Source organism: Pezoporus occidentalis, unplaced genomic scaffold (assembly GCF_034315485.1).
Source record: "Pezoporus occidentalis ecotype Australia unplaced genomic scaffold, CSIRO_AGI_Poc_V1 ctg299, whole genome shotgun sequence".
In the NCBI taxonomy this organism is placed as follows: domain Eukaryota; kingdom Metazoa; phylum Chordata; class Aves; order Psittaciformes; family Psittacidae; genus Pezoporus; species Pezoporus occidentalis.
The window spans coordinates 387,981-407,644 of NW_026914929.1; the positions used below are offsets into that span (position 1 = coordinate 387,981).

At 48.1% G+C, this 19,664-nt stretch overlaps 1 protein-coding gene across 1 annotated transcript; it reads right to left on the reverse strand.

The window, feature by feature from the left end:
• Nucleotides 1–1,744: 1,744 nt before the first annotated feature.
• Nucleotides 1,745–19,649, reverse strand: SUGP1 (SURP and G-patch domain containing 1). The gene is made up of 14 exons (XM_062626880.1): nucleotides 19,514–19,649; nucleotides 19,096–19,258; nucleotides 18,482–18,585; nucleotides 17,860–18,087; nucleotides 16,016–16,139; nucleotides 15,375–15,478; nucleotides 13,654–13,777; nucleotides 11,577–11,938; nucleotides 7,134–7,240; nucleotides 6,301–6,478; nucleotides 5,943–6,049; nucleotides 4,997–5,142; nucleotides 3,409–3,538; nucleotides 1,745–2,877 (listed from the first exon to the last, which is right to left on the reverse strand). The coding sequence occupies exons 1-14, from the start codon at nucleotides 19,632–19,634 to the stop codon at nucleotides 2,851–2,853; spliced, it is 2,025 nt and encodes a 674-aa protein (XP_062482864.1). The 5' UTR covers nucleotides 19,635–19,649; the 3' UTR covers nucleotides 1,745–2,850.
• Between the last annotated feature and the right edge of the window lie 15 nt (nucleotides 19,650–19,664).

A 19,664-nucleotide genomic window follows, 5' to 3' on the forward strand; every position in this document is an offset into this window, starting at 1 on the left:
TGGGGCAGCATGGAGAAGAGAAGGCTCCTGAAGGGGAGACCTCAGAGCAGCTCCAGTGCCTGAAGGGGCTGCAGGAAACCTGGAGAGGGGCTTTGGACAAGGGCCTGTAGGGACAGGCCAAGGGGAATGGCTTGAACCTGCCAGAGGGGAGACTGAGATGAGCTCTTAGGCAGAAGCTCTTCCCTGTGAGGGTGCTGAGGTGCTGGCACAGGGTGCCCAGAGAAGCTGTGGCTGCCCCATCCCTGGCAGTGACCAAGGCCAGGCTGCACACGGGCTTGGAGCAACCTCCAAGGTGTCCCTGCCCGTGGCAGGGGCTTGGACTTCAGTGAACTTTAAGGTCTCTTCCAACACAAACCAGTTTAGGACTCTATGACAAAACCTCCCATGAAGAGGCTTTGCTGGGAAGTGTGGTTTTCCTTCTTTTTTCTCAATTCATTCTAAAATGTGAAGGACTTAGAAGATCTGGGAGGACACACATCTTCAGCTCTCTGAGAGGAAGACAGGGGAAATGAAGCAAATGCAAGCCAACACTTCATCCTTGCCTTTAATAAAGGATTGAAGGGAGAAGGAGCCCAGCATTCTGCTGACTTGCTCCTCTCCTGCTCTGGTCAAACTGCTCCACCTGCCCCCAGCCCATAGTGAGACCTGGGCACACACTTCACCACTTCCATAGTACTTTGCAGTCCCCCACAGCAGCCACTCAGCATTTCCCCTTCTTCACAACACCTTCACAAATGTGTCACTGCTTTGCCCTCTTGCTTAAGAGTCCCAGGGCTGAACTGGCTGCTCCGCACTTTGCCCTGGGCTTGTTCATCATTCCTCTGTGCAGGAGGAACTCAAACACTCCCTGTGAGCCTCGTCAGCCCCTCACTGACAAGGAAAAGCTCACTGGGTGATCTTCCTGCAGCCTATGGTGCCTGAGAGCAAAGGGATCTCAGCGCCAAGCCAGGGTTTGTAGCTGAGAAAACACCCACCAGCCCCACAGTGCCCAAAGAGCAGCACAAGACCCCGTGGAACAGGAAAAAGGGGTGAAACCAGGGAAGATGGGGTAACTTACAGGTTGTCTCCAACACTGCATCTCCTACAAGCATTGCATAAGACACGCTGCTCTTGCAACAGCGGCTCAGAGCATCGCAGCAACCCAGCCCCACGTCCGCTGGAAAGGGATGAGATCTTGGGAAGCTCTTCCCTGGGAGGGTGCTGAGGCGCTGGCACAGGGTGCCCAGAGAAGCTGTGGCTGCCCCATCCCTGGCAGTGCTCAAGGCCAGGTTGGACACAGGGGCTTGGAGCAAGCTGCTCCAGTGGAAGGGGTCCCTGCCCGTGGCAGGGGTTGGAGCTGGAGGAGCTTTAAGGTCCCTTCAACCCAAACCACCCTGATTCTAAATCAGCTTTTGCCAACACAACATCAAGAAAGCACACAGGGAATCACTGTAGTATCAGACTGGCTTTAAAGACCCGATCAGCAACAGCAGCCAAAACCAAACCACAACAGGGCAAAACCAAACAGTGCCATGTCCTAACCTCCCAGGGAAGCATTTGTCACAGTGACCTCAATCACCTGAGCAGAAGCTGAGCCCCCCCTCAGCCCTGCCAGGTTTTGTTATCTCTATTTCCCAATCTCCCATGCTCGCACTCAGCCCCAGCACAACCTCCCCGTGCACCCACTATAGCAGCGCCCCTGGCTCTGGGTGTGCACGAGGGCCTCACTCACTTGGATTCTCCCCAAATGAAACCCTCCTGAATCGACTGTTTCAAAGGGTTTTATTGAAAGCCAAATGCTTGGCTCGATGTTGGTAAGAAAAGTTAACAAAAGGGACGCACACACCAAGTATTTGGATGGAAGGAAAACAAAGGCAGAAGAAACCAAACCAATCAATCTCACATTGGTTTAAGATGCTTGGAAGGAAAAAGGTGCAGGACAGTCCCTCAGCCTATGAAAACTCACAGTAAGAGCAACTACTCCCAAAAATTCAGTGATTAAAACTAAGGAACAAATGAGTTTTATTTTATTTACAGACTGAATGAAGAAAATTTATATCTGTAAAGAGGTTTCTTATGACAACAGAATCCAAATGGCCTTTGCCAAGCTGTGGCTGAAGGCTTGATTCTTCAGCACCCTGAGCCACAGGAAGTTGTAGCAAGTCTCTTGGTTTGCAAGTCTTTTGGGGTGAACTTAGTGTTCAAGAGACCAAGAAGCCATCACCTCTGAAGAACTTGCCCCCACATCCCTCAAGCCTTGTAGCCACACTTCACACCAATCCCCACCTTGTCTTTCACAGGCCAGAGGTAAACCAACTAGACACTGGTTTTGCAATGTCAGGTGAAGGTCAGACTATACTTCTGGCTTCATGACAGCATCAGAACCCAGTTCTTCAGTGAACAATAGCCTGACTTGAACAACAGCCCCAAAACCTGGGGCGGAGATAGCCCCTTGTACTTGTCATTAACAACCCAACCAAACAACCTAGAGCAGCACAAGCTGCACATCTGAACAGCAGAGGATCTGCAGGGTCACACGAAATGCACTCCCTGTAACATGGCACTGAGCTAAACACAAATGAAGTCCCTGAACTACTTACTAGTATCTTTGGTGCTACCCTTCCCTGTCAGCAGGGCACCATGTGAAGATCTGTTCTCACCTGCTCTGTTCTCCTCCCCAAGCACCACCCAGGCCTTGTTATGACACGGCTGCCGTGACACTCAAGGGGGCTCTTCTGGGTGACAGATGGTATCGTGACTTCGAAAAGTTTTACAATATTAGCAAATAAGAGACTGATAATGCAGTTTCATAACATTTCACAGAAAAAATTACACTTGGATTTGAAAACACGCTGTCCCCCGAAAGCATTCTCAGTAGTAAGGTCGTCGCGGGTTGTTCTGTGGGGAAGAAGAGAGAAATGAATCAAAACTGCTGTCTTCACAGAACAATGAGCATCTGAGCTTAATTACCTGAAAAAGCCACTGAAACGTGACATTTCTGACAGTGGAACCTGAGCTTTGCCCATCACAAATTATAAATGGAGCTTTCAAGGTGTGCTGGCATGCGGAATGGACGAGGCCAATGCAAATGGAGCAGCCTTTTGCAACCAGGAAAACAATTATCCAAAAGAACCCATGGACAAGCCCCCGTATGCTCTGTGCTCAGCATTTATACTTGGTATGCACCAGATAAAACTCAACCCATAGGCTTTTGTGTTTAAAAATAAAGTGATGGCAAAGAAAACTGCGCATCCGTGGCTGTTTTGGTAGCGATAATGTGATTCAGCATGAGAGCAGAATCAAAAGAGAAACTTTCACAGCATTTGCTCTCTTGGCTAAGTGCTAGAAACACCCCCACCCTTACGAGACACACACAGAAGCCTCAGTGGGTTTGTCACTGTGCCTGCTCTCGTTTTGGGACCACCTTACCAATGGATTTGGTCGGAAGCGGTAGGCGAGCATCATTCGCTTACGGAACGCTTGGTACTCATCATCCTCCTTGGTGAGCTCAGCAGGACGATCGATGCCAAAACCAGCTCCATCCACAGTAGCAGTTCCCCTGTTTGGAAGGAGGGAACAAAGACATGACAGATCACCTTCCTCTTCCTCAGGAAGGCCTGCTGCCTCTTGTCAGCAGAGCTGGAGGACAGGCATCAGGGAGCACTGGGCATCGTCACGCAGAGCGCGCTGCATCAAGACAGATAGCTAATACTGAGCAGCTTATTGCATTTGCCATGTTGCTACACTGCCCTTCTGAATCAATGATGCTTGCTGTTGTTAGATGGAAGCAGGAGTATCAACATATATTTGCTTAACCTTTTACAGCTGGAAGAGAAATAGCATCTGTGGTTTGGATGCCTTCCCTGCTGAACACTGCTCTGCCCGGCAGACTCACCTTTGGCAATCAGATGCTTCCATTTGTACCTCACTGAGTGGAGGCACACAGATCTGTTAAATGTACCTGCCCCTTATTCCTCTAGAAGCAGCAGCAATGCCTTTTCCTCTGCAGCAGCACCCTCCTACCAGTTCTAGGAGCATCAGAGATGATAGAACCCAAGCAAAGCACAAACCTTCTCCAAGCCTGTGATGGACAGACTCTGCTGTCCCTCTGTTTGGAAGCCTTGCTGGTTTGATTACAGCAATCTCTTACCACAGAACTTCTCTGACCCAATAAGCATTTTGCCAAAGAGATCTTCTTGCTAGAGAGGAGCAGAACTGCTTTGCAGAGAGACTTTCCATCATGCAGTAAACAAACAACTGCTATTTCTAAAAGGATTTAATGCTAAAAAACCTAATTCAGAGAACTTCCTGCCCCCAATACTGGGTTTTGAAGTTCAGCATATGTTACCAACAGATGAGCTACCTAAAAAGAGCTGCTCATCTATTCTTGGATAGAACTCATTATGCTTGGTTATATACAAAGTGTGATCAAATCAGAAAACTTCTGTACTAAAGAGTGACGTCAAGGCAGTTGCATGATCTCACACAAAGCTCTGATCTGGACTGAAGCATCTTTCAAGCACAGGTCCAGCAGCAGCATCCTTTCACCCACAGTACACCAGGAACTAACCAGCAGGGACCAACTGTGCTTCAGATGCAAAAGGCATGTTCTTGAATATATTTACTGAAATAAATTTATGACTTTAAAGACATGATTTAATCCTCGCACGTCCTGGGAGAGGGGAGGTGTGGACAAGTCTTACCTTCATTTTATAACTGGGGAGACAGCACCTCCCAGAAGAGCTCAGCATGCAAATTGAGATTAGAATCAAAACACTCTTAGCTCAGATCATTGCTCCTGCCTGAGATAAAGTAACAAACCCAAGCACTGGGGGGGGAACAACCCCCAGAGAAATCAGAAAGCATTTTTCTCCTTTGCTGCAAGGATTCCATATTCTGCTCCAGTGATGAATTACACTCACATTCATTGCAGCTGCTTCTAGTAGGCCAGGGAAGGCGCATCAATTACCAGCCCAAGAGGAAAGGACTAAATCAACAGTAGAAGGACTCTGCTTACTTGCTGACTGGGTTTTTAATCCCCTGTCCATCCAAACCGAGTCCATCGCCTTCCTTCCAGCCCATCTTTATTAGCATTTGATAACCTATGTTTTCCACAGTAAGTTTGAACTCCTTGTATTCGGAATAATCTGGCTCCCGTCCTTCCTGCAGAGGCACAAAAGGAACTGTAGGTTATTCTTTTCTCTTTGTGGGGCAGAGGAAGGGAAAACCAGCTTCAGCTACTCCAAGTTAGGATGGCTCTGGCAAGCAATTAATAACTAACACCATTCCCTGGGATTCCAGCTCTGCACCACCACAGAGAAGGAAGCAGGCAAATGATAAAGCACTGCCCAACACCAGAACAATCTGCAAGAAGCAGGGAATGCTACTGTGAGATTAAGAAGAGAAATATTTAGCTCCCAAATTCAAAGTTGCTCCCTGGCTCAAGCTTCAGATACAGTTCTTATTTAAGCCAGGATCTCCAGGGAACGTCAGACCCCATGCTGGCAACACAGAAACAGCAAGACGGATGTGCCAGCATCAAGAAGTCCTACAGTTTAGGAAGAATTGGCAGGTACTGAAGTGCTTTGCATAAGTGCTTTTTGTAGATTTTGTATTTTCACTTTACTGCACTTATCTAGATAAGAATTCACATTTTCATTGCTTGGCATCAGCAACCACTTGTCTGAAAGAGGATCAGCCAAACCATGGTGAGACCAAGAGGCTGGTCTGCAACTGCAGCTAACCCTCAAATCCTGTCCCAATAGTCTGTTCTCTACTTTGCTACTGCAATTTACCCCTTGTTTCCTCCACAAGGAACAGAGCTCCTAGAGTAAGGGCAGAAGTACCTCAAGGCTGTGAGGGAGCTAAGTGCTGTGACAAAAGGCTAAGCACACTTGATACCTCTCCCTCCCTTCTCAGGACAATGTGAAGTGCTGCCACTGGTCTGAATTTGGCTGTTTCACCTTCAATGCCTTGAATGTCTCCATGAACTTCTCCAGCTCGTCAGGTGGAAGAAAGTCTCCAATGAAATGTTTCCCTCTGCCCATCTGGGTCAGCTGCTCAGCCCACTCTGCCCAAGAGAAGAGAAACCAGCAATGAGACAGTGTTCTGACTTTGAATTTCAGCAGGTTTGTGAAGCATAAAGCCTCACAGCAACCCATGGTGATTATCTCCACTCAAAAGGCAGGGAAGCCACAGCAGAGCACTGAAAAGTGACCCTGCAACTCCCATGCCAACAATGTGACCTCAGACATCCCCCTCTGGAGGCCTCTGTGCAACCACAGAGTGAGCAAGATGTTTGCGTGGCAGCTGCCTACACACCTCGTGTCTTATCCATCTCCATGCGCCGAAGCTGGTGCTCCCATGTTCCCAGCTCACTGTCCACCTCTTCATCACTGTCATAGTCATACTGGTGCTCCTGGATTGCCTTTTCCCACATCATCTGCATATCCTGCATGGCTTGCTTGTGCTTCATGATCATATCATACATCTGCTGCATCTAGAGGAAGAGAAGCAACAGTGCGCTCAATAAGACCCCCACTGCAGGCAGCAGAGTGCCAGGGGCACACAGAGCTCTGCAGCAGTCCTGCACCCACCCCAGATGCCCTACACACAGAGGTTACGACAACTACAAAACCCCACAGGCAACGAGTGCTGTTGCTTGATCTGAGCCACTCACTTCTCAGATCAAACAGGAGCATTATGTATTATGTACTGGTTGCTCCAACAGAGGCACCTAGATGTTAACAGAGGACTGCTGCCATCTCCTCATCCCCCCACAGCTTAAACACCACCCTCACGTTCTGGCAAAAGCCAATTCTGCTCTGATTCCCCCCAAAATTCTAAGTCTCCACTCCCCTCCTCCCCACTGCTGGAGCAATATATAACCAGCTGCAGATGTGACACAAGAGACCTTATAGATCTGGGGGTTTAGTTTGGTAGGACAGCAATTGGTTGGCTTCATTCATATTCCCCAAAGTCCTCTCCTGTTTCTGCTGACTGCAGCATCACGATTCTTTGGCATTCAGCACAAATCCTAGAGATTTATTTGTGGGCCCCAGTGAAGTTTCTTTGCTGTCTCCACTTCCACTCTCCCATCTAAGCCAGTCATGCTGCAACACAGTATGAATTTGGAAATCATTTCAGGGTATTACCTCCTGCTGCTCCTTCAGCTGTTTCTTCTGGGCTTCAGAGAGCTCCGTCACACCCACCAAACCAACTGGTTTCCCTTTTTCATAACCAAGACCCTTGAGGTCCTGAACTGTAATAAGCACATGTTAAAAGACTTTCAGAAATGAGACAGCCATTGAGAGCACTGAACCCACAGCTGAAGAGCCCTCCAGGAAGGTTTACATTCATTCCATGGTTTCAGCACTGACTGAAGAACAAGCACCTGGCAGGACGTAGAAACCACAGGAGCAAGAATGGTCACAGATCATTCAACTCAGTATTTCCTCACCCTGGTCCTGGCCTCTCCTCAGACTGTGTCTCACGTCCTCGTGGTCACACTGCATGGCAATCTGCTACACCATCCTTCAAGAACTATCCATTCCCCTCAAAAGGCTTCCTGGTGAAGCCCAGGCTTTTAAAGGGTGCTATTAGTTACTCAGCATGAAGTCACCAGCAGACCTGAGCCTGTCAGTGTATTGCCCAACCTGCGCACCAAGTGTCTGCTGATTCCTATGTAAACAGCAACTTTATTCCAACTGAAAAGCAAATGAGCACACCAGAACACAGACCTGAGCATTGTGCTGCTTTTGGGAGCTGCTGTTCCCCAAGGGAATTTTAGCTTCTGATCTACAGGCCCACAGGCTGCATTGCCAGGGATGCTGCCCCTGCTTTCACGGAGGGGGCATTTGACATTTCTACTTGACAATCCCACTGATGTATCCTCCTTTTTCTGCAGTATCCCCTTTTGGATGCTCCTCCTTTGGAATGATTTTTGCCGGTTTATCAGATAAGCCCTGAAATTAGACATTAACATTACCTGGGCAGGGCACCTATGGGTTTAAAATGATCACAGGGCACTTGGAGTTCAAATGACAAGCAAAGGGAAGGGGGGGGGGGCAAGGGGGAGAAGGAAACTTATTTGGAATTGCAGCACCATGAAGGAAAGTAATAGAAACACTGCTGGGGCTGCAAGAGATTTATCATGAAGATTGCCTTGCAAAGTTGGTTCAGCTCTATCCAGCAATGCTGGCAGCTTCCCCCTACAGCACCTCAGAGCCAAGGTCCCAACAATAAAATTTTTAAGGGATTAAAAGAAGACAAACCCACACTAGAAAGGGTGCTGCATTTTTCAGTACAAGGCAAGGATATCTTCCTACTAATGCCTGCAAAAATCTCCATCTGAGTGTAAGTCCAGACTATAATTAAATGATGCTTCATTACTTATTCATCATCTATTAATTATGAAGCCTGATAATAGTAAGATCATTGTTCATGACACCAAATGTCTACACAATATGGTAATGAGGCCCCAGGGGTCAGCAGCTCCCTTCCTCTCACTGGCACTCAGGGCAATTGATCAGAGCACTCTCCCTTCATGCTTTGGGCTGAGGACTCCAGGATGGGGAAGCAGCTTCCTTAACTCCAGGCTCCCAAGCAGAGCAGAAACCAGCACATCCACCCTCCCTCCCGCAGCTACAGCCTCTGCACATTCACACCAGAGCTGGGAGTCAACTCTGCAGAAAGAGTTATGTAAAACACTGCAAGAGGTTTTCCAAGGGGAGAGAAGCAAGAAGCTGGGTTATGCTGGCCTTGGTGCTGGGATAGGCACTTCCAGATCCCAAGAAGTAAGAACAACTAGGAAAAGAAACCTTTCTATTGTTGCTAAACAACCCGATTTGTGTCTGGGAGAGCACTGAGGTTTGGAAATAGTTTTATGAACACACTATGACTATGGCATGTAAAGAATCTGGCCCCACATGTTATGTGAGACTAGGGCACTTCAGCATCAGCCCCAGTCAAAGATTCACCCCCTGAGTCAAGGCAGGGGAAACCTTCCTCTGAATGCACTGAGGAAGAGTCTCTGCCCTTCACAGAGGTCAGGAACTCTCTGGCTAAGCTCTGAACTGCATAAACACACAGGCTAAGAGCCAGGCATGGCTCTAGAGGCCCCAGGAGGTGCTGCCTTAACCCAGCATATATATAACCCCCTTAAAGGAGAAAGGTGGGACTGGAGCATCTTCTTTTCCTTCCCAGAAAGCATATGCCATTGCTCCTTTGTGTGCTAAAACTACATCTGGTTTCTCTGACTGCTCTGGTGCTTTCTGCTGAGAGATGATGAAAGTCACTGCAGAAATTCAGCTCTGGGAGGTATTTTTGGAGGCTGGGCCCAAAGCAGCACAACACAGGCAAAGGTGACAGAAAAAGCAAAACTCTACCCCAAGATAGAAAAGTCTCTTTGTAAATAAGATCAGTCAGTGAATTTGCATACAAATAGATAAGATTTAGAAGTTCCTTCCACTGGGCTAGCACAGGCAAACGCTGTGTGATAAGAAGTTGCTTCCCAGTCTCGTGTTCAGCAGGCCTGGGAAAAATACATTTGGTTCCCTGGAATGACATCAGCTTTGCCTCCAGGGTTAATGGTGCAGTCTATCTGCAGCATTGGCAGGAGGCTACCTGAAGGTTTATCCCTTCCCCACATGCCGGAAAAGGAGCTTGTTACAAGAGCAGTGAACGTCCTTTAAGGACAGCAGGAGAAATCCCAATACAGAAGTGCCTCATTTCTTGCTTCACAGCCTGAAGATCTCACTCAATTAAAACTAATCAGACCCAAAGCAATCCAGTATTAGCTTTCACAGAGTTCTAATGACAGCCTGTAATTTCCCATTAGTCCAGAGTTCCCTAATTCCAGTATCTCTGCTCTGTTCCGCTTTGCAGCTGTGTTAGTCCCTGCAGGATGTATGCAGTTAAGGGTTTTGATATCAATAAGAGAAGCCTTGTTTCTGTCCAGAAGGGCCACACTTTCTCCTCTAATGATACTGATTTATTACTAAAAGTAGATGGGAAAAGAATCAGAAAAGTTCTCCACTCAACCCCAAACTCTTGCTAAGCATAACGAATTAAAGATGTAGAGTCTGAGGTACCAAAGCATCCTGTGCAACTCTAACCTTCCACAGGACCAGAGGGGTCATTGGAACTCCAGGTTGAAGATACTAATTCTAAAAAAGGGAAAAGTTCATATGAGCTGATAAAAACCAAACCCTTCCCCCTGCAGAGCACGAGCACCATGCTAAGGGTTGGTTTGTTCTGCCTGGCAAATCGGTTGCTGTCCCTTTCTTCTACTTGACAAAAAGCCCTGAAGAAAGTGAGCCTGAACACAAGTATGTCCCTGTCTAATGAAGGGGAGGCTGAAAGAGCCAGGGGAGATTTCAGCAGGCAGCATGCTGGAATGAGCACACAGACACCCCTGCATCCCCCCACTGCAGCAGGGGGTATGAAGACAGAACCTGAGGCTTGCTTCAATAGCACCTGCCCAGCTACACTGTGGAAGCTTCATTATTGCCTGCAAAACAAGTACTCTAGAGGTACAAGCAGCAATTCAAGGTCAAATGAATCCCTCCAGGTTGGTATCTTGTCCTGTACCTACGAGATGTATAGCCAAGACTTCTTTATAGGGCTGTGATCAGAAGAACCACATAGGAACTTCATCTCCATCTGAAGTGCTGGATTAGGAGATGGAGCCCTTCCTTCCCTCCTGCCCTCGGCATCACAGCACATACCCTACACCTTACCCAAGCCTAATGGTCAAAGATATGAAGGGCTGAGCAGTTACCTCTCCAAAACCCAGCCAAAGCAGAAGACCCACACACTTGCTGGAGCAATGAACTGCACAAGCTGCCAGTGTGTTGTGGGCTCACACTGCAGGGCTCACACTCATCCCAGACAAAGGATGCTTTCCTTGAGGGACTCCATTTATGTATGCAGCTCTAACTACTGCACATGCACTGATGGGCACCAGAGTTCAGCCTCTGAGAGCTCCTGAGAAGGGCTCCAACTGGGAGAATTCTCTTCCAGCACTCGGACAGCTGCACCTCTCAGATGAACCTGGCAGGTAAAGTACCAGGAGCATGAGCCTCAACACTGGCTAAGAACCGTGAAGCTCATCTGTCATCAAATGAACTGAAATGGGTATAAATTGGAAGTTACTTGTGTCCTCCAGCACTTAGGGAATGGCTATTCCCATTTAGCCTCTGATCAGTTAGAGGGAGATGGAAGTGCTGCACAAGGATTTTATCCCACCATGGGGAATAAGCAAAGTTCAGCCTTTGATAGTTGTTTTCTGACAGACTCTCTTCCTGAGGTGAAATAGCCCTAAACAACACAGAGGCTGAGGCTGTAATGAGCTATAGCACAGCAGGGTTTCAGAGATAGCTGGAGAATGATAAGATCCAATCCCTGGTGTCAGCAAGATAAAGTGATTTATCTGGGTTTCCACCCAGGGGAGAGCTAGCTGCTAGGCCCAGCTGAAAGATAGGGGCTGGCAACCAAGGAGATTACAACAGGAGATAAGACTCAGTGGATTTTCTCTTTGCACAGCCAGCTGTGCTAAGGCAGAACAGCTCTTCACCACAATATACAGCCCCACTAACCTGTGAGAGGGGCGGGAGCCTCCAGCTGCTGGACAAGCTGTGGCAGAGGTACTTCAACCTTCTCCTCCTCTGGCCCCCACCTGCTTTTCCGCTTCTTCTTCATAGTGCCTGGAGCCGTAGCTGCAGCTGCCTCATCAGGTGCAGTTGTAGAGGAGGATGATGGTGAAGCTGAGGGCAAGGGCAGGGGCAAAGGCAAAGCTGGTAAGCACATAGCTGATGGGGATGTCTCAGGGCTGCTCTTCCTTTTCTGACTGGGCTCTTCAGGCAAAGGGGCACTTGCAGGGATGTTCTTGTCCTTCCGGAACTCCTCCAGCTTGTGCTTGTAGTACTTGTAGGCTCTGCTGTTTGGCTCATACAGAAACCTGTCAAGAAGTCAAACCCAGCAAGTTTAGCTCGAACCGTGCTATGCAGGGGCTGGGTACAGCACAGTTTGGTCAGGGCTCTTCTCTGCTGTGCTGCTCTTGCACAACCAGCCTTCCCCACACTTCCCTGCTCTGCAGCACCATCCTGTGTGTGCATGCATGCAATGCAGGGCTCCAAGTGCTTTCACAGGGTTTCCTTTGGGATCAGGAAGTGCATTTCCCATTCACGAGCTATTTCTGCTGTCAAATAAGCACACATTACATTTGTGGAAGTGCAAGGTCTTCCCCCGGCATTCACCTGCCTTCTGGAAGATGAATGGGAAAACTGCAAGTGCTCCACAACATGTCAGGTTGCAGCTCCCAAACATTCAGGTCTTACCAGTGGGGATGCCAAACCACTGCCTAAAGAAACTGCTCCCCAGCTCTCCAGCCAAGCTAAAAGCACTGACATTACCAGCCTGCTTGATTAGACCATGATTGCTCCTTCTGTTCCCTCACACGCAAACCCCACTGCCTTATCTGCTATCACTTCCAGAAACAGGCATCTCTGACCTTTTGTGTGAAATAAATATCCTTGGTCTCTGGAGGAAGAACATGAACAATCCTCAAGCTAGCAGCAACGTGTGAAATGAAACACAAGTCAATACAATGATGGTTACAAACACATTCTCTTTTTGAGCTCACTTCAGTTTCAATTCTTCACACAGAAATCCTGCTTATTCCTAAGTCCTCTACGATCTTCCCTTTACAGGAGACCAGTATAACTCTTGGTGTAACCTCTCCACAGGATAGTATCCCGTCCCACAAGGAAACCTAAGAGATGACAGGCCTTTTCCATCTATCATTACACAATACACAAGCAAACTCAAACATGGCCTTGCATCCCTCCATTTGAAAATCAGCATTAAGGACTGCTCCAGGACCTCAAAGAGGTCAGGATGAGGCCCTCCCTATGGCAAACCTGATGAAATCCTGGTAGAGGAGCGAGTGTTGAACTTGACTGTGTTCAGGTGGGATCACAGCAGGGTTTTAAAGTAAATCCTGGAAGAGCTCAGCTATCAGCACATCTGCCTAATGGAAACGACAACAGAAAGGGAGCACCCCAGAGGGCCAGAAGGCAGCCAATAAAGCACTGAGATACAAGCAACAGAATCAGGCTTGTTGAGCACCACTTCACTTCCAAGGAACACATACAATTGTTTGTAAGAGCAGAAAAATGAAACATGGATGAGACTAAAGGGAGGCATTAAACAACTGTCAGTGAGCACTGAAGAGAGCAATTCATATCTGAAAGGCTGAATAAGAGATTCCAAAGGGGGGCCTAACAGACAAGGAATGCTACCTGCACATTAGTGGGGATGCTGTGCAAAGAGCAACCCAGGAAGTTAATGGGGCAGCAGTGGCTGAGCAGTGCCTGGGAGCCCACACCAAAACACAGCTACACAGAGAAGCAGAAAGGTTAGAATCATACTGGCACCTTGCAGCAGAAAGCAGGTGAGGAGGGGTGGAAGCTGTACATGATTCTGGGGAAAGCAAATTGATTTCTCTCTCTTTCTGTGCCTTGATTTAAACTGTGAAGCTTGAGAATGTTCAAGTACCAATGCTACAGAAGTGCACTGTCCTTGTGACTTCAGCGTTATCACAAGCTTGGCTACTACTTCCCCTTAAAAAAGAGCCCCACAACATTCCAGTGAGCAGCAGGTTTCTTCCTTTACCTGAAAGCATGGTTCTCTCTGTTGTTCTGCACAGCAATAGCTTCCATCTCTGGCCCCCCGGCTGCTATGAACCTGGCCAGTTTCTCTGCAGAGTTCTTTATCTCTTCGTCGTCTGGGGGTGAAACTTTAAGCAGGCTGTCAGTACTGGGCCCAACTCACACAAGCAACAGTCAAAGCCTATCTGGTCTAAGAACCCCAAGAGCAGAATAAGGGCAAAAGGTCGAGTTTAAGTTTTAGAAACATTACATAGCAACAGTCATAAGAGTTTAGAGCACAAAAAGCATCATTTTGCATAAGGCTGTACAATGACTTTGTAACCAGAGGAGTGCCCATTGACACAGCAGCTTCCCCTGTGCCAGGAGCGAGATGAGAGCAGATTAACACACAAACTAGCTTCTGTGTCAAAAGGTGGACCCTTGTTTCTCTCTGCTGAAATTTCTGCCCTGTGCAGGGTGACATCTCAGCACTCACAATCATTTCTAGTTATACACTTTGCCACTGAAATCCCCAGGAGCAATGGGAAAGACGTATGAAAGTGGCAAACTTGTACTACTGTCACACACCTCTGCTAGTCATTTCAGGGGAGGCTTGGAGGACAGAGGAAATTCTCCATGGAATGGTCCCAATCCTCACCTGGAAGAGGTGGCTACTGCAGCCCCCATCCAAAGGCACAGAGAATTAGTATTTCAAGCATATTCAATGTTTATAAGGAGCCAGGCAAATATGTTATTTAGCCATGACAGCCTTATATACCATTTGCTACCTGCACAGTGCCAGTACTCCAGAGTGCTGGCACAGGACCAGGAAGCAGAAGACATGATTATAAGCCATGGCCAAGTGATAACCTTTCCTTGCTTCAATATTCCACACCTGTAAAGCATGGATAATACTGCGTAGCTTACAAGCTGCTGGATCAGTTAGTTGATATTGGTAACAAGCTCGTTCAGCCTGCAGTCTATTAAACCAGGATTTGAGGTGTTAACTCCTCAGCATGACAGCTGAATTGCCTGAAGACTCCTTTCCACAGAAAAGGAAGCTGACACAGAGAGGCTGAGGGAAATCCTAGGGCCACACGAAAGGCCTGAAACAGAGGTTGGGCTGGAATTGATAAATGCCTGGCCCACAGACCACACTTCACCTGCTCAATAGTTTGTGTCTCACCACAGCTAACCAGATCCCACTGCTCACACACCTGTGTGTTGGCAGCTCAGCCACTTCTGCTGCTTTCCCACCTAAAAACAGTCCCTTATGTGCAAGGATTTATGTCCCAAGCAGAAAAGCAAAGCTTCAGAGAAGGAAACAACAGCAGAAGTGGGGATTACGGTCAACAAACTAACCAACAAACCAACCACTTCCATTTATAATAAATCAAATAAGGATATCTGAAATAAACCACTCTGCCTAACTGCATTTTCAGGGCTGAAACCTTCCAGAACACACACATTGGAGAATCATTTTTGTTCCTTTGAAGTATTTTTGAGAAGTAGAAGGAAAATCTCTTCCAAGAGCCCTTTACACAGAGCATGGGACAGGATGTTGTGGGCTTGGGAAACAACCGGTTTTGGCACCACTTTCATGGTGCTGTTTGATCTCTTGAAATTCAACTGACAGCCAAATCTCCACTCCAAGTGTTTTAGCACAGCCCCAACAAGCAGTTACAGAGAGTGAAGAGGACAAATTGAACATGTGCAATTCAACCTCTCCAGATCCCACTCAATTACCTTTTGGAAGAGGGGGTGGCCGCAAGTTTTGTTTCTCTTTTCTTATCTCTGCCACTTTCTTTCTGTAGTAAAGGAATTCTCTGCTGTCCTTATTATGCAAAAACCTGGCATGGAGATGGAGATAAAAAGAACAAAATACCTGCATCAGCAACCACTATACAAATATTGATACTCTGGGATATAAACAGCCCAAACCCAATTAAATACAAATCAGTTACTCAGAACACACTGAAAATGTGGCTCCCAAGATCTTCAGCACATGTAAATACACGCAGCTCTAATCTAAAGACCTGCATCCAAATTCTGTGTGTCACTTGAAGGGAAACAAAGAAGTTTCTTCTGATCAAGCAGGGAATTCTCTATCCCCAGCCACACAGTGGCAGAGGAGACAGAAGCAGGCCTGAGATTAAGGCCATATCCCATGTGCTGGTCATTCACCAGGCACAGCCAGACCCCTCTAGCTGCATCCTGGCTCTCACTGATCTGCTTCCTCAGCACCTCACTTCCTGCCTAGTTTCCCCAGCAATGACTAAATAAACCAATTACTTATAACTTAGTCACTCTATCCACGAGGCTCTTCTTCTCCTACAAAGAGAGAGGGCTGTCATTTGGAAGATAAGAGTTGCAACGACCACACTTACAAAAAGGCTGGTTTATCCTTGTAGCTCTCCATAGCGACCTTCTCTAACCGTGGTCCCCCTTCAGCCACGAACCTAGCCAGCTTTTCCACCAATGCCCGGGTGTCAGCATCCTCTGGGGGTAAAACTTTAAGCAGCTGTCAGTACTGGGGTTCAACTCACACACCAAACAGGCAACAGGTACATTACTTCTAAGAACCACGGAGGCAGACAAAAGTAGAACGGGAATGGGAAGAGAAAGGATGAAATGGGGGATCCAGTCTTACAGAGCTGTACAACTTACAACCCCCAGCTTACTGTCAGCCTCCTCTAGCAGGAAGTTCATGTTACGTCTGCCTAAGCCTCACATTTGGATGCCCGCAGCTGAGGGTACAATTTGAACTGCAACATCATTTGCTTCTGATAATTCTACTCCATACAAAACACAATGGGGAGGAACAGGGATTTGACTTTAACCACCACATTACTCATCAGTACAGATTCCAGTTCTCAAGACATCGCTCTGTACCCAGCTAGGGGAGGCAGATTGTGGAGCTGGAGCATGTGGCTCTTCCTACTGGCATATGCCCATGTCTCAGCTCTTGCTTGGAGGGAATCCCACTGGAGAGAAGAGGAAAGCTCAGTCTCCAAGAAACCGTTTTTTGGCTTCTGTGCCAAGGCAAAAATGCACTAACACTGACAGTGGTTACAGAGCAGATGCAGGACAGACCCAATGGGAACTAAACACAGGCTCTTGTCTAGACAACAACATAATGGGGAGTGCACTGAGCAAAGAGCACGTGGGAGAAGAACTGTCCACACTAGACTAGATTTGAACCTACAATCTTTAAATGAAGGGTCCATAATCCATCTTTGTTCACTGCAGCCACATTCCTGCAGTACATTTCATGCTTAAGTTCACACTTGCCAAGATGATGCTCTTAGAAATCCCACCAGAAAAGGCTGGGTATGGTTTTGTAACCATAGAATGAAATAAATGATGACACAAAGCTCAGTGTGACTTATTTAGCAACTCCAATCTCATTTTATACTTGATTAATACACACAAATGAAATGCAGATTATTAAGCAAATCTGCCCCTGGGCTTCCTGGCCTGGGTTAGCCAGATCAAGTTGGTTATTTAAATGCTGCAAGATTCCTCACTGCTTCTCTATCCTGCTTCAAGCAGGCAGAACCTAATGGAGAGATTTTTCAATGGAAGTTTGGAAAGAGGCAGAAACTCTGATTTCAGTTCTGTGCCTCCCATGTCATCTTATTGCTTACCAGACACAGCTTCCCCCCTCTACACAACCGCTCCTAAACTCTTCATTTTCTATCATTAAAAAGGCTACAGCTCCATTTTCAAGACGAGCATTATGTGTATTGTCTAGAGAGGTCAGCAACAGGCATAATAAATGTCAGTTGTACCAAAGTAGAATTCTTATGACAAGCAAACAATTGAGTTCCATTAGGAATAAAACACCTTTTGTCTCTATAGGTTGTTTTCACAGAGGTGGTGAAGAACTTGCCCTGGTAATTCAGAGAAAACCCATCTTCCTAGGCACAAACCCAATCTGCCTATGGCAAATGATCCCTCTCCCAGTCCAAGCTCAGGCTGGATCAGGAATACCTCCCAGCATTCAGTCTTCAGCTTCTTTGCTGAAGCTTTGGAGGAGCCCCTCTGCATTAACTGCTGCCATTTCCATTTCATGATGCGGAAGTCAGCCCAGAGGAACTGTGTTGGGAATGCCAACCCACAGCATAAGGAAAAACCACCCTCCACTGAAGGAATGCTGTCCCCACGCTCCACCCCTAGCGCTAGGGTGAGCTGCACCCCAAAGCAAGGCAGAGCACAAGGTGTCATTTACCTTTAATTTCCAGCCACTGCTCATAATCTTCCTCCTCATCCTCATCTGGCGACTGAAAGACACTGTGGCGGGCAGTGCCTGGGCTCTGTCTGGGCTGGGAGGAGCTCCGTGCTTGGTGCAGCATGCTGCTCAGGACCTGCCCGGCCCGCTTCCCAAACAGCCCAGGCTTCTTCCCAGCATTTGCTGCTGAAGCAGTTGCCGAGTTCTCAGTAGAACTCGGGGGAGTTTCTTAGAAAAGAATGAGGGGAAAATAATTCCTGTGCATCCTTTAAGGTTAGAAACAACATCTCGGGCAGCGACAGAGCTGCAACAGGCCATGATTTTCAGAGTAAGTTAAAGACACCGGTAAAAGCTGCAGGATGAAATGAAAGCTGGGATGGTTTTTTACACAGCGAGGTTCACGCTAGCACTGCTGCTTCTCCAAGCAGGCAGAGAGTGGGCAACACCTCTCTATCACATCTCTGTAAGCCAAATTTGAAGGGGTCATGGCTGCTTTAGAACTTACTCCTACTGGTAGCAGCTCATAGCAGGGTTTTTAAAGTGAACATACATGGAGGCAGCCCACACAAAGCTGGGATCATCAGGAGAAGGAAGGCCTCCTGTAGCTCAGAAGTTGACCTACCAGTACTTGACTTTTCCTTCTGCAGCTTGAGAAACTGCTGGAGGAAACTGCCATCATTAACAAACTTGTTGGAAACAGAGGCTTCGTTCTCAGCACCGTCATCTCTGAGTAGAAAAAGAAAAGCAGGTGATGGTGCTCATCATCCTCCCCAGCCCCCTCAAACAGAAACACCAGCCACCACCAACCTCATCTAACGTGGACAAGACACCAAACTTCCCAGAAGCACAGACCTGTTCAGCTTGCTGCTTACTGCACTCACCCACACTCTCCACCTGACTTAGTTATTACTGGGATGAAACAGGATTTCTACTTGCCCCTGGGAAGCGTTTAACTGGAAACTGCACCAACTCTTTGTGGTAATAAGAGAGAGAAAAATAGGAAGTAGAAGGAAAACTTAATAATATCCTATTAAAACCATAACTGCTGTTAGCACATACCCATTCTTGCCTTGCTAGATCAACTACAGTACAAGTACCCTATTCTAACCTTTACTCAATCCCCAATTTCACCTCTCCGTATTCACCCCCAAGTGCAAGAGCTTTGCAAAGCTTCCCTCTTCAGCTTCATCTCTCAAAGATGCCAGCAAAGCTCCCAGCACCGCAATCCCCACGTACTCTCCGAGCAGAGGGATGCTCGGGCACTTCTGCCTCGCCTGCTGCTCGAGCCTGGCCTCGATCTCCTTCTTTTTCTGTGCTATCAACTCCTCCTGGTGCAGAAGATTCACGTTTGTCTTGGCAGACTTGGACTGCGCGACCCCGAACCACCGGCTCGCCTTCCCTAGGGGAGAAGGAGGGATCAGAATGAACGCTGAGGGGGCCGGGACGTCCGGGAGTCCCCACAGCCACTGAGGGGAGGAGGGGGAACTGCCACAGGCACCCACCATACACACGGGCCGCGTCCCCTCTCCACCTCCCCCCACACACACAGGGGCCCCCCTCCCACGGACCCCGGTGCCACCGGCGGTGGGGAGAGCGCTGCAGGCGGCAGCGGCGAGGCAAGAACCGGGACGGGGGGCGGCGGAACCCGCCGTACCTGGCGCATCCTTCGGGTTGTCCATTTTGGAGCTCCCGTCCCATAATGCACCGCGGCGGGCGGGGGCGGGCGGTGCTACGCTGCCCTGCCGCAGAGGCCTCTGGGAGATGTAGTCCCGCATCCGCCCCAGCGCCTCGCTGACGCCGCGGGT

Bases quoted from the DNA above. Each gene is read 5' to 3' on its own strand.
- SUGP1 (XM_062626880.1), bottom strand. From the start codon at position 19,634: ATGCGGGACTACATCTCCCAGAGGCCTCTGCGGCAGGGCAGCGTAGCA. The intron at 16,140-17,859 runs GTAAATGACACC...AGCTGCTTAAAG, and splicing joins GCAGTGGCTGGAAATTAAAG to TTTTACCCCCAGAGGATGCT. The intron at 7,241-11,576 runs GTTAGTGGGGCT...TGCTTATTACAG, and splicing joins GGCTCCCGCCCCTCTCACAG to TTCAGGACCTCAAGGGTCTT.